Below are 14,757 nucleotides of genomic sequence, written 5' to 3' on the forward strand. Positions count from 1 at the left end.
GCAATAGTGTCTCTTTGATGGGTTGGGGAATGAACTTGTTTGCATATCTGGCTTAATGTACCCTTTACTATTCAAAATATATTCATATTCTTCCCCTCCCCCTCCCTTCCCTCCCACCCTTCTTCACCCTCTCTTTCTGTTTTGGTGGTATTGGGGACTGACCCCAGAACTCTTTGATTTCTCTACCACTGAGCTGTATCTCAGATTAATTTACCTAGTTCTTCCTCCCTCCCTCCCTCCCTCCCTCCCTCCTTCCCTTCCTCCCTCCCTCCTTTTCTTCCTTCTTCCTTCTTTCTTTCCATTCTTCTTTCCTTGCACAGTGCTGGGCCTTGCACAGGTGCCCACGAGCCCATGATTGAGTTGTGTTCCCAGCAACTTAACCTTTCCCCTAGCAAGCTCATATCATTCCTTAGGCTGTAAACAACCCAACACAAGTCAGTTATTAAGGTCTGAGAATAAACAGTTTTCATATTGATCTTCATCTCACTTGCTCTGTTTACTGAGTAGATCTAGTGACTTCTTACAAGGTAATTAATTCTATTAATGACCTTGGCCCTTGCATCTGTGTGGTAGGAAGTCAGTACAATTCCTGTTCCAAATGGCCTTCATTGTTCTTTTTCTGAAGTTGCCTTTGAAGATTGACTGGGGAAACATTTTGTGCTTAAAATGGTTTTCATATTTATATGGGGGATGCTGAGAAGGTAGAATATGCTCATTAAATACTAACTCAGTACATCTCAGATTTCAAGAGAAGAAACAGCAAGGCGTATAAAACAGTTACAGTAGATGAGAATCAAGGGCCCTTCCCTCCAAAATGGGTGTGGGGTAATACTTGAGAACATGAGGCCTGAATGTGAGCCATAGGTGTAAAGTAAAGTGCCTCGAATTGATAATAGAAAAAAGAAACAGGAAATGCTAACTTTAGTAGTACACATTATTAAACTTGGTATAACTATCTTAAGGTTTTACTGCTGTGAGCAGACACCATGACCAAGGCAAGTCTTATAAGGACAATATTTAACTGGGGCTGGATTGCAGGTTCAGAGGTTCAGCCCATTATCATCAAGGTAGGAGCATGACAGCATCCAGGCAGTCATGGTGCAGGAGGAGCTGCAAGTTCTACATCTTCATCTGAAGGCTGCTATCGGAATACTCACTTCCAGGCAGCTAAAATAAGGGTATTAAAGCCCACACCCACTGTGGCACACCTACTCACAACAAGGTCACACCTCCAAACAGTGCCACTCCCTGGGCCAAGCATATACAAACCATCACAATATCTGAAATTTAACTTTAGCACATAAGCTATAAACGAAATTATATTAGAGTTATCTTGTCTCCCATTGTTTTGTACTGGCCTTTTGACATGAGTCAAACATGTTATAGTTTGGAGTGCATCTCCCTTCATTTAGCCAGAACACAGGGTTTACCACTTTCTTGCTTTTAAGTCACCTTCTAAACTACATTGGAAAAGTTGGGGGGAGGGGGGAAGATATGTTCAAATGAAGGAGTTCACAAATGTTAGTGACTCTATTTTGTAAAAAGTGGCCACATGCCTTTCAGAGGACTCCTCTGGCAAATCAGTCATTGATGGTAACGGTCCCCCACCGGCATGCTAGGGAGTGCAACAGTCCTTTGAAATGTCATTTGGACCATCTGAAGAGCCCTAAGGGGTTTCTCCGGGATAGCTGATAATTCTTTGATTCAGGGATGGAAAATGTATTTGTACAGGGAACACAACATAGGTATGCTGCTTCCTCCATGATTAAATTTGATGTTAGAAATACTGTGTTCTTGGTAGCAGTTTCATCCGTGGTACACCTGTGCATATGCATGTGCCTGACTGCCCTTACCAGCGTCTCCTGTCTGCTGATTAGGGAGGCCTCTGCCAGCTTCCTCTCTGAGGTCCCTGTGACATCCCAGACCGTGGCTAGCACTTAAAAACTGACCCAGACTCTCAGTTCTCCAACCTCCCTACTTCCTCCCAGAAGCACTATTCTTGTCAGGGGTTACTCTGAATCTTGGTGCTTGGTGGTGGGGCTAGGGGTAGGTGCTGTTGTTTTTCGAGACAGGGTTTGTCTATGTAGCCCTGACTATTCTGGAATTTACTTTGTAGACCAAGCTGGCCTCAGACTCATAGATCCCTGCCTCTGGGATTAAAGGCGTGCACCACTCTGTCTGGCTCATACCTCAGAATGTATTATCAGTACTTCTTGCCAGTGATTGTAAGGAGTAGCAATATAATGCTTGTAAAATGACAGGTGCAAAGAAAGAATTTCAGTCCTAAGTAAGCCCTGGACACTCTCCTGTGATATGGACGGAGGTGGCAACAGCTAAGCATTGCTTCTGTAACGCTTTAGATGGGGCATGGTCAGATGCGAAGGATTTCATGCTTGCCACTGTTGAGCAATATGCTCTTTTCAATGGCTCAGGCAAGCAGTGAAAGGATCTTCCCCTGGAGCCTGGCTTCATACTTTTGTTCATGTGTATGAGCAAAAAGAATTCGTGGGGAGCTGACTGACTGCTGAGTGCACTTGACCTCTCTCTCTCTCTCTCTCTCTCTCTCTCTCTCTCTCTCTCTCTCTCTCTCTCTCTCTCTCTGAGTTTACATTTATTAGGCTTGAGGAATGGCTGGGTACATGATCTGGGGGGCGGGGGGGGGGTCCTGGGTTATTGCAGAGGCTAACCCTGAAGCAGAGGCAGCCCAAGGTTGGGCTATTAGAGATGCTGTCATGGTCACATCACTGTTACAGTCAGTCTCTCTTCTACTCCTGCCATTGGGGATGAGCAAGGGGGAGGCCAGCCCAGGCTAGGTAGCCTGAGCTGCTATCCAGTCCTAGAAATAGTGGCAGTATCCCGGGTTCTCTGCTGAGTGCCGATAGGTGTTCCCTTGCAGCCCTGTTCCTAAGCTGCTTCGTTGGCTCATCAGTACTTTTTGAGATTTCAGGTCAAGACCAATGTGACTTTCCCTTTAGTCATGACTCTTACTTAATGTGGACTCCATAGCAGCAAGCTTGGCCTGCCTGCACTTAAACCAGTTCATAGGTTTGGAGTGAGCCTGCTAAAGAAGTCAAGGACTTGACTAAGATCATTAGTCCATCGGAGTAGGACAGAAGATGTGTTAGGGTCAGGTCTACACTACTTAGGGAGGGGGACCAGTTCACTTCGGGCTAAGCATGGGCCACATGCTCTTTGGTTAGGGATTAGAGGGCAGAAGTGCCATCATTTTCCTCCTGTCTGCCTCACAGACTCCATGTCTAGCCTCTCCAGCACCTCCTCCTGTGTTCCCGGTCCTCCGCAGGGCTTTTCATTGTTATTATTGCTGAAGATTACATCATATCACGTTTTATACTTTATATCGTGATGAGTTATTTTCCTTCCCTCTAGAATAGTGTTTTTCAACTTGTGGATCGCAACCTCTTTGGGGGTCAAATGACCCTTTCACAGGGGTGGCCTCGGGCCATCAGAAAGCATATATATTTACATTATTATTCATGACAGTAGCAAAGTTACCATTCTAGAGTAGCAACGAAAGTAATGTTATGTTTGGGGTCCACCCAACATGAGGAACTGCAGTAAAGGGTAGCAGTGTTCAGGAGCACGAGAACCACTGTGCTAGCGTGATAGTTGACCTTGGGGAGTTTATTTTGTTCAAATTTTACAATATCTGGTTTGTAGTTGGTACTTAAGAAGGTTGTTGGATGAAAATATGACTCTCAGGAGCCCTCAGCCCCTCTCCTCTGAAGGGTGTGGGTGATGTTTAAGGTGCGGTAAAATTCTAGGAAGACCATGTATAAGAAGGAGGCTCAGAAGTTTCCCTACTGGGCGAAGAAAGAGCATGAAGATCAGTATACCTGTTTTAATGGAGACTGTGAGGGTCTTCCGTACGGCAGAGGCGGTGAAGAAGGAGGAAGATCCCAGAGAGCCATCTGAGAAGGAAATAGTGAGGCAGAATAGAGGTAGTGGATGAGGAGAAGATGTTGCGAATGATTGAAGACTATGTCAGGTGACTTCAATAGTGGTGCTAACCAGCATGGTGGTGGGGCAGGATGTCCCTAAATGTTTTAGCAGCAGGATCCACTCCAGGGTAGCTGCTGTGTAGGGAGCTGCACGACGCCCTCTCTCTCAGGTAAATGTGGTTGTGGAGCAACTTCCCCTGGAAGGTAATGCTTCAAGGTAGATTGGGTTCAACTGTGACATCCCCCACCAAGGATGTGCCCAAGCCCCTTGGCCTGCTGAACGTAACCTGGGTTAGAAAAGGGATTTCTACAGATGAGGTTAGTGATTCCAAGATGAGATTGTCACCCCGGAATCAAGAGTTAGGGAGGCCTAAAAGACAGTGGTTTTTTTGTTTGTTTGTTTTTCAGTTATCAGTTTATTTTATGTCTGTGGGTACATGTATGTCTGTGTACATGTATGAGTTGTGATGGTTTCAAGTCTCCATGTAGCTGGGAATGGAACTTAGTTCCTCCTAACTGATGACCCATCTCTCAGGCCTGGGTGTTCTTACAAGAGACAGAAGGGAGAAAGCAGACACAGGCACTGGCTTTATGTTGCTCTAAGTCAGTGCTCTCTATCTTTACCAGAAGCTGGGAAAGACAAGGAAGAGTTCTCCTCTAGAGCCCTCGAAGGAACCTCAGGCTCTCCAGCCAGCCCTGGATTGTAGGCTCATCTTCAGAGCCAGAAGAATTGGTTCCTGTTAGCTTGGCCTATAAGTTTTGGGGTTGTTATGGACCCTCCAAGGCTCGTGTATGTGTGGCGCTATGTCTGGGGAATGGAGGGGAGTTTGGGAGTTATATTTAACTGTGATCTCTTATCATTTCTGAATTTTGTGTTTTAATAAATCTTCCTTATTTTGATTTTTAAAATATTCTTACGTTTTTTTTTTTTGTAATTTCAAGTTTTGGAATTTTTCTTTTTCACTATGTAGTTTGTAAGTAGGGTGTGTGTGTGTGTGTGTGTGTGTGTGCGTGCAGTGTGCAACAGACATTGAATTCCCATATAGAAAACAAATTGTCCCAACATTTCAAAAAGCTGATTTAATAGCATAAGATAATCTATTAATGGATCTGTCAGGATTTATTGAATTATTTACTTATTGAAATTTGTTGTGTTTACAACTTGCTGTTAAAATAATGTTGAAGTATATATGCTCACACATAAATCCATCGTTACATGCATTTTTTATTATTTCCTTATGATGGATTTCTGGAAATGCCATTTCTGGGAATGGCTGTCATAAAACTTGTTGATTTCTGTTTTGAACATTCATGCTTTCTCTTCCCACTGCAGTTATGAAGTTAGGATAACTTACTGTAGGCATGTCTGGCTGTTCGTTTGTCAACAGGATCATTTAAAAATTGTCTGTCTGGTGGTGAAACCTGGTGCCTTGTATACTGTTTTATATATATTTCTTTGATTATCAATGAGGTTAAACATTTTTTAAAATTTTATTTCTTTTTAAAAATTATCAGCCAGGCGTGGTGGTGCACACCTTTAATCTCAGCACTTGGGAGTCAGAGGCAGGCGGATTTCTGAGTTCGAGGCCAGCCTGGTCTACAGAGTAAGTTCCAGGACAGCCAGGGCTACACAGAGAAACCCTGTTTTGAAAAACCAAAAAAAAAAAAAAAAAAAAAAATCAGTCCATTCTCTTAGCCATCATTTTCTTTATGACAGTTGTAATTTGCTTCTTATTGAATGTAAGGTATTTCAGCTACACATTTAAAATGATGTGTAGAATAAGTCGACACTTTCTGTAATAGACTTCTTTATTATTTTTATCTTCTTGTGAAATCTTTTTCCGTTCTGGATCTGACACGTGCTTATCTAAACCGTTTTCCTCTGCGTCACTTTGGCCTTTACTTCTTTTTTATTTTTTCTCTACTGTTTCTTTTTTGAGCAAAACAATTTTAAGAGTAGGAGACTTTCATATCTCACTCTCCTCTTTTTTGTATTTACTCCTTTGTTTAGCATGTGGATAAACATGAATGGATGTGCACTATATGCAGGCAGTGTCACTGAGACCAGAAGAGTCCCAGGTCTCCTGGGACTGTCATGTGGGTGCTGGGAACAGAGTCCTAGTTTCCTGGAGGAGCAGCCAGTGCTCTTAATCCCCCTTCCTGTCTCCCTGACCCCTCCCTCCATGGTTGTTTCTGTTCTTTTGTTAGATATGCTTTTGTTTGTTAGTTACAGCACTCTGGCCTGACACTCACTGTGTAGTCCAAGCTGGCCACGAAACCACAAAGATCTGTCCACCTCTGCCTTCTGAGGGCTGGGATTAAGGTCACGTAACACCGCACGCAGCTATCTTGAATCCTTAATCTATAATTTAGTTTGTCTTATAACTGAAATGGTTAGTCCTTTACATCCTAACACATCAAAATGTGTGTGGCAGCTTGCTGCTACTCTAGCTAGATTGATTTTGGGATGGGCGACACTTGGAACTTTGGAGTTTGCCTTTCTGATTACATTATTGGAAATGTCATCCTTTGAAGGTGGCATGTGTGTGTCCACCCCTGACTTAGTTTTGGGATAATTTGCATTTTGGTGTCACTTGGGTGTGGACAACTCAGAAATGATCTGTGAACCCGTTGGTAAAATACTTTTATGAGGCATGCAGAATGCTGTGAGAAACACTAATTTATTACAAAACTCACTCTCTGTGTCTGAAATTAGATTGTAATTGTTTATTGTAGAAAATTTAAGTAAGCCTATTTGTGTCTTTAGTATGGTCGAGGGTGCAGGACCGCTGTAACCCAGGCTGTCCCCCTGGCTAAACCAAGGCACTGTCCATCTGCAGAATCATTTCCGTTTTTTTTTTTTTTTTTTTTTTTTTCCAACCCGGAAGTTCTTAACATACAACCCTGGCATTGGCACACACCTTTAGTTACAGCACTTGGGATGCAGAGCCAGGAGTATCTCTGTGATTTCAAGGCCAGCTAGGCCAGCTAGGGTTGCATAGGGACCTCCAAATAAACAAACAAACAAACAAATCATACAGTTTCCACTGTAAAGTAGTTCTTATGGGAAGAGCATAGAGTTGCATGTTTCCTAGCTGTCAGAAGGCCTAACCAACCACAGACACAGCAGGGGAGGAGAGGCCCTGAGGAGTGAAGTCAGAGCCTGGAGGGCTGGGGGGGGGGGCTGTTTCTCTTCCTTTACACACTATCTTACCGAAGTTAATGTGCTCTTTCCTGTGTTCTGCAATGGCCTTGTGGTATTCTCATTGAAAAGCTGGATATTCAACAGGACATGTTTAAAATAAATTACATTTAAAGGAGCTAATTATATTGGCTCTTTTTATATTGTGTTGCTTATTGTCTTCTGCTCACTGGCTGTTGACAGTGAATTTATTTATTTATTAATAATTTATTTATTTTGATCAAATAGATTAAGGAGCTGAGTGAAATAGAATACATTGAAAATCTTCCTATCCTTCGAGTTCTCAATCTACTAAGGAATCCAATTCAGGTGAGAGATTGTTTTTCTCAGGGGTAGGGGAGGGGAGAGGAACAGGGGCCAAGTCTTGAAATTTTGATTGAGCATTGATTGGGAGCATCAGGAAGGTGAATACAGCCCCCAACTCCCCACCCCTCCAAAAACAATTACAACAGCTACCACTTCAAACAACTTGTTTTGAAAAAGTAAGATTGTCTCTCATGGCCAATAAACTGTCAACTGCCCCAGTTCCCCTAAAGCCCACATTTGAAAAGTCACTTAGTTCATGGTCCTTTAAGACAGATGGTGGATGGAGCTAAACATTATAACAGAGAATTGTAATTAAAATTGTAAAGCAGCATTCTTTTATATCGGAGAATAAAGAGCCCAGAGGTCCAGACAGAATGTGGTTCCTGTTTTATAACAGAGGGAAAGCAGATGAATTCATTTATAAACCAACATTCTCACAGCACACTTTGAAGTATGCAAGAGAAGCTTTAAAATGTTCCAACTGGTGTTTAATAATCATACAGGTTTCTGGGGTGCAGTGTGGCGGTCCACTCACACATAGAACACGGAGTGATCTAGTCCTGTGTCTCTGTGTTGGGACCCTAATCGAATATGCTGTTACACATTTACTTCTCATGCATTCCCATCTGTGAAAGGCATCTTACACCCAAGTCTTGCTATTCAGGGAGGTGAAGCATCTTATTCAAAATAAACCCCTCAGTTACGGCTTTAAAGTCAGGCCATCCTAACAGCAGTCAGGGAATACAGAGGAATCTGTTCCTAAGCAATTGACATTTTATTACTGTAAGACAAGTTCAGAGTGATCCCAACTAATACAAAAGAACACAATAAATAATCAACCCATAATGAAATCATAAGAAAACGTCAAATGTCATTATTTTCAGTAATGAAACTCTTTGGCTTTAGTAGAGAAGGGTTTGGAGTCTTAGATGAGCTGCCTATGTCTGTGGGCTCAGCCTCGACACCAGAGGATAATCCTGCCTTCCCGCTTATCTCACGGAGATTAGTGAGATCTGCACATTTGAAGAGCTTTATAAATTACAGGACACATTCTGTAGCTTGGTTGTTAATTGAAGGGGGCCTGACAGACGTGAGAATGCAGAGCCCTGTGTTGGGGTCTGGAATGCAGGGTCATGGTGGCAAGTGTTGAGAGGCTCCTAAGGATAGAAGAATGGCACTTGCTGACCTGGGAAAGAGGAAGGCCATTCAATAGTCCTCTTGTTTTAAACAGACCAAGCCCGAGTACTGGTTCTTCGTGATATATATGCTGCTGCGACTGACAGAGTTAGACCAGCAGAAGATTAAGGTAGAAGAAAAGGTATGTAACCATGTTGCCTCACGTGTTTTCTGGTTGAGACATTCAAAAGTGTCAGGTGCTTACAGCAGGACATGTAACCAATCAGTGAGAAGCAGAGCCGTATGCAAATTAATTCTTCATTTAGGATCAACTTCCTTGTCCTAGGATTTGCCAGCTGAACCCTCTGTTAAGCTGGGCAATTACAGGTGTTCCATGGGTACAATGGGAAGTCTGGCAGCGAGGAGTCCAGGAACCCCTCCTGCTGCTCATGGCTGGTTTACAATATGTATAGCTTCCCTACATAATCACAGAGTCTGAAATTCTACCTATGTCACATTGGAAATTAACAGTGAAATATATTGCGCCACACTACGGTGCTTAAATCACTGCTCTAATATTGCAGTTTCCTTAATGCAGCTCTTTCTGAGGACCCATCAGATCCACGTAGCTCCAGAGGAATGAGCCACGGCATGCTGGCCAGCACCTGACTCCCTCCTTCCATCCCTTCCACAGCTGTGGCAGGAATCTAGGAGGGGTTTCCTAAACCAGATCCAATTTGAGACAGGAATAAAGGAACGTATATCAGTGGGCACATATTCCATCCCATAGATGTTTCTGCAGCCCAGACTAGAAATAGTCCCTAGTGCTTCCTCATCCTTGTCTCCCTGCCCTGGGCCATGGGTACATACCTCTTTTAACATTTTGTAAATAGAATCCGAATGAAGGCCACTATTAAGTAAAGGGATAATGTATGTAGGAGGGCAGTAAAGACAGAGAGGCCTCTACAGCAAGGAAAGGGCCTGTTGTATCCATGGCTAGAGAAAGCCAGGGTAAGGGGGTGCAAGTCTGGGAGAATGTGAGGGGGTGGGAACAGTTCTGGACAAGGGGACATCAGGAAATGGCTCTCTGGTGTCAACTACCCAGAATCTTATACAGCAACTTGGTTTTCCTTCTTCTTGAACTACAAGTTGGATTGTTTATTGTGTTAAAATTAATCCGGCACTTCAGAAATTTTGTTTTGACTTTTTTTTTTAGCTCCTCCCAAACCAGAGAATATAAAGAAAAAGGATAAAAGGGACTCCTTAACTTTGTACAGTAACTTTCGTTATCGGGATTTTGGGAAAGTTAGAGTTGACCAGAGAGACTACGTGCAAGGCTGGGGACCACGTGACTTACCTTGTCAGTTTGATTGTGTATCTAGGAATTGCTCTAAGGGCAGTCAATCCTTGTTCTTTTGAGAAACAATCATGTCTCTCTTTACTTTTCTAATTCTGGAAAAGGTTTTTGCAGTGAATAAGTATGACCCTCCCCCTGAGGTGGTCGCTGTCCAAGATCACATGACCCATGTTGTCAACAGCATGTCGCAGCCACAGAGGATCTGGGACAGGTATTTATTAGGGCCGCACAGATAGAAGTGGGGGGTTGGGAGGAGGGTGGGGGGAGAGCGGGTAAGTAAAAGACAGTATTGTCATTTTCCCTAATCGTCTCTTCTGTGACTCACTTGGTCCCCGTGGAAGCTGCTTTCTCAGGGCTGGAGAGATAGCTCAGCATTTTAGAGCACTGGGTGTTCTTCCATGGGACCTGGGTTCAATCCCAGCACTTACATGTCAGTTCATAACTGTCTGCAACTCCAGTCCCAGGCAATCTGACATTCTCTCTCTTCTGTTCTCCATGAACACCAGGCGCACACATAGTACCCAGATGGCATGCAGGCAGAGCACATTAAATAATACAATTCTTTAAAAAAGATTTGCTTGTTTATTTGAGTACACTGTAGCTGTCTTCATGCATACCAGAAGAGGGCATCAGATCCCATTACAGATGGTCATGAGCCACCATGTGGTTGCTGGGAAATGAACTCAGGACCTCTGGAAGAGCAGTCAATGCTTTTAACCGCTGAGCCATCTCTCCAGCCCAGTTTTAAAGATTTATTTATTTTTATTTATATGAGTACACTTTAGCTGTCTTTAGACACACCAGAATGGACATTGGATTCCATTACAGATGGTTGTGAGCCACCGTGTGGTTGCTGGGAATCAACTCAGGACCTCTGGGAGAGCAGCCAGTGCTCTTAACCGCTGAGCCATCTCTCCAGCACATTTTTTTCCCCAAAGCTCTTTATTGTCCTCTCAGAGGTAAGGGACCAAGTGTTCAATCATGGCCTGTTACCGTGTACTTGAATGTGCTGTTCATTCACCCTTTGGTGACCTAATGGTGATCTGATTCTTTACTCTATCATGGGCACCTTGTGTCTAGCTAGCCTGAGCCAAATGTCAGTGAATTTGAATTCTAAAATAAAAAGTGTTAACTTTTCTGCCATAGAATAGAAACACAGACCTTTATCTCATTAACAGAATTTATTATTATTATTATTAGATATTTTCTTTATTTATATTTCAAAAGTTATCCCCTTTCCTCATTTCCCCTCTGAAACCCCCCAATCCCGTTCCCCCTCCCCCTGCTCACTAACCCACCCACTCCTGCTTCCCTGTCCTGGCATTCCCCTACACTGGGGCATTGAGCCTTCACAAGACCAAGGGCCTCTCTTTCCATTGATGTCCCACAAGGCCATCCTCTGCTACATACGTGGCTGGAGCCTTGAGTCCCTCCTTGTGTACTTTATGGTTGGTGGTTTAGTCCCTGGGAGCTCTAGGGGTACTGATTGGTTTATATTGTTATTCCTCCTATGGGGCTGCAGACCCCTTCAGCTCCTTAGGTCCTTTCTCTATAGCTCCTCCATTGGGGACCCTGTGCTTAGTCTAATGGATGGCTATGAGCATCCACCTCTGTATTGCCAGGCACTGGCAGAGTCTCTCATCATTTATAAACACATTTGTTACCTCTCTTGTTTTTTGATGAAGAACTTGAGACTAAAGTAAATTCTTCTATTAGCTGCTTTTATCACAGCCAAAGAAGTCACTAATACAGCACCATACACATTCACGTTGAGCATGGGTCATATTTCCCTCAGTTAATCTTCTCTGGACCAATCCTCAAAGATTCACCTAAAGGTGTGCCTCACTGATATCCTAGGCTTGCTTTCTCAATCCAAACAGGCTGAGCATCATAGCTAACCATCACACCATCAATTGTAAACCCTTCCTTAACCGTGAACAGATGTTACATACCCCTGCCAGAGAGCATCCTGTGAATTCAGACTTCTAGGGAGTCCCTAGAAGGAAGCCCAGCTCACCTCAGACTAGTCCCTTCCAGAGCCACCGTCAGCCCGGCAGGGAGGAGCCACCTTGCCTGGCTGCGCACATGATTCCCGTCTCTCACCTCCAGATCCAAAGACAGATTTACCACGGTTTCTCCATTTCTTTTTGAACAGTCTGCCAGAGCAGATGGCCATTTATGCCACAAGTATAACATAGACGTTCTATCAATACCCAGAGGCATTTTAAAAATACTTGTAAAAACTCTTGGATATAAGCACTTTTCTTCTTCATGTGGTGTTCGCTTCTGCGCCTCACGGTCGGCTTCCCACAGAGAGTAGAATGTTTTATTTCACAATCCAGGACATGGATATTACATATAATGTAATCATGTCGACACTGACAGGTTTGCATGTTTATGAGAGCCCTCTGGGTGAGATGACTTATTCTTCCTTTGTGTACATCAGGAAAAGTGCATTTGACTTGGAAGAAGGTCTCCTCTCTGATTTGTAATGTGGCTATTTGATATTTAAGGTTGTATTTATGTAAGAACATAAGACAGCAGTGTTTGGGAAGCTTATATTTCATGGTCATGTCTGGCTGCCAGACAAACAAGGGCAGAGGCCACGCAGGTCCGGATGGCGAAGTATAGGGCACCGTTCACAGCTCTGCATCAATGGCTGCCGTGTAGACCAACCATTGCCCTTCCTACTATGCCAGGACACAGCAGGCCCTGCAGCTGGAGTAGGGTACCAGCCGCTGCTGGCACCTGGCCCTGTCAATTGTATGCTGCATTGTTAGAGAATCAGTGTCCCCTCACCTGATGTCACTGGGGTGAGGATGCCTGATTAAGATGAAGACAAACCGTGAGCAGCCTGGTAGTCACTGGCAGCTCCTTGCTCCGTAGTATGGCCAACTTCCCAGAATCATCTTGTGCATGCTTTGTCCCTGGCATGTTCTGGCACTAGGCCTTTCTTTAAGAGGCTTTGGCTTTGTTTGGGGGCTACTTTGGATATAGTGTATGCTTTCATTTGTATTTATCTTTTGAATTGTCTAACATTGTTTTTGTGTGGTTGATTTGATTTTGTTGTTTTGTTCATTTGCCTATTTTCTATATTTGTCACTGTCTGGTTTTTTTATTTATTTTTTCTTGAAAATGTACTTTGAGGGAGTCAGTAATACCCATGCAATTGTGGGGACTCTGTTCCTTTCCCCCATATTCTGCAATGGTGGTTCCCTGTACAGGTGTTAACCAGGTGCCCAAACTAGGAGACTGACGGGAGGCCTCCGAGTCCTCAGGTTTCTGCAGCCCCTCAGGCGCTCCTGTGTGTTCAGCTCCATCTTGGTGCTATGCAGGTTCATTAGGTCAGTCACCTGAGCACCACTCTCAAGACTTAGCAGTGTCACAAGTGTCCCCTGGGTGCCTTTAGATAGCTGGAACTCCCTCCCCTCCCGTCCTCATCTCTCATCTCTGCCATCTATGGGTCGATTCTCATTGCATTAGACTTATTGTCACTTCAAGAAGATGATGTGTGTGGATCATACAGAGTAACCTTCCCAAACTGGCACCCTCTCGCCCTATGCAGGATACCTTCCTGGAATTTCGTCCATGTGGTTGAATTCTTTTTTCATTGCTAAGTAGCATTCCAGGGTTTGTCAGCATTAATTTAACCACTCACATGTGAAAGGTTATTTGGGCTGACACCAGTTAGGGATAATGACACTGTGAATATCAATGAGCAGGTGTTTGCACATGTCAGTTTGAGCCTGTTGCTTCCAGTGAGTACCTAGGGCTGTTTGGAGGGTTCCTGACCTCAGATCCGTTAGATGCCACGCACCGCTTCCTTGTCCTGCACAGGCTCCAGTACCAGACACACTTCTGTTAGGTGTGTTTTCCACGGGCATTTGTCCCCAAGCTTTCCCCATTTTTATCCATATCCATAGAGATTAGAAACCCTGCTCATAGCCGGGCGTGGTGGCGCACACCTTTAATCCCAGCACTCGGAAGGCAGAGGCAGGTGGATTTCTGAGTTTGAGGCCAGCCTGGTCTACAGAGTGAGTTCCAGGACAGCCAGGGCTATACAGAGAAACCCTGTCTCAAAAAAAAAAAATTTTTTTTTTCTTTTTAAACACGGGGTCTCTTTATGCAACTCTGACTGGCCTGGACTTTGCTATGTAGACCAAGTTAGCCTTCAGTGCACAGAGATCTTCCTTTCTCTGTCTCTGAATCTGTGCTGGATTAAAGGAGTGTGCCACTAGGCTGACAAGAATTGTATTCTTTCTTCAGTTTTCCAGCCTAGAGTCATGTTCCAGCCCTTCTTTCCTTTGCTCAAGTCAGCCTGCCTTTCTTTACCCCAGCTCGTGTTAAACGAGGAATGATAGAAACAGCCTCCTTAGCTCTCGTGGTAATTCCATGAGGGCTGTGTAGAGCACAGAGAGGAGGGCCTGGCGTGCAGTGACTGATCACATGTGACGTCCTTCACTCTGAAGCCTGCTTGGCATGCCTGTGTTCCGGGGCAGTAGACATGGAGTCTAAACACTGCCCCCAGAGTTCACCCACTTTGCTCATTGATAAGTTCCAGGAGGAACAGATTAGCAATCAGGACCTAATGTGTCCTTCCATGTTTTTCCTTTAGAAAATCTTGGTAAGGTAAATTGAGGTAAATTTGTATTTTTACATTAGTATCTATCCTTTGAGTGCTATTTTTCCCCCAAAGGTTATATTTCATGTTGTATATCTGTGTGTGTGCCCAAGTGCACATATGTGTGCACCAAGTGTGTGTAGGTGCCTGTGGAGGCCAGAAGAGGACATCAGATTCTTGTGGAACTGGAGTTATA

The 14,757-nt window shown here is 44.0% G+C and overlaps 1 protein-coding gene across 3 annotated transcripts in view; it reads left to right on the plus strand.

Moving 5' to 3' along the window:
• The window catches only part of Lrguk (leucine-rich repeats and guanylate kinase domain containing), a 104,790-nt gene that overhangs the window by 34,427 nt on the left and 55,606 nt on the right, over nt 1-14,757 (plus strand). For all 3 annotated transcript variants that reach the window (XM_006506713.4, XM_006506714.4, NM_028886.1), the window contains exons 8-10: nt 7,390-7,470; nt 8,699-8,785; nt 10,045-10,151. In XM_006506713.4, the coding sequence (XP_006506776.1) occupies nt 7,390-7,470; nt 8,699-8,785; nt 10,045-10,151 (275 nt within the window). The remainder of the gene's footprint in view (nt 1-7,389; nt 7,471-8,698; nt 8,786-10,044; nt 10,152-14,757) is intronic.

Source organism: Mus musculus, chromosome 6 (genome assembly GCF_000001635.26).
Source record: "Mus musculus strain C57BL/6J chromosome 6, GRCm38.p6 C57BL/6J".
NCBI classification, from domain to species: Eukaryota; Metazoa; Chordata; class Mammalia; order Rodentia; family Muridae; genus Mus; species Mus musculus.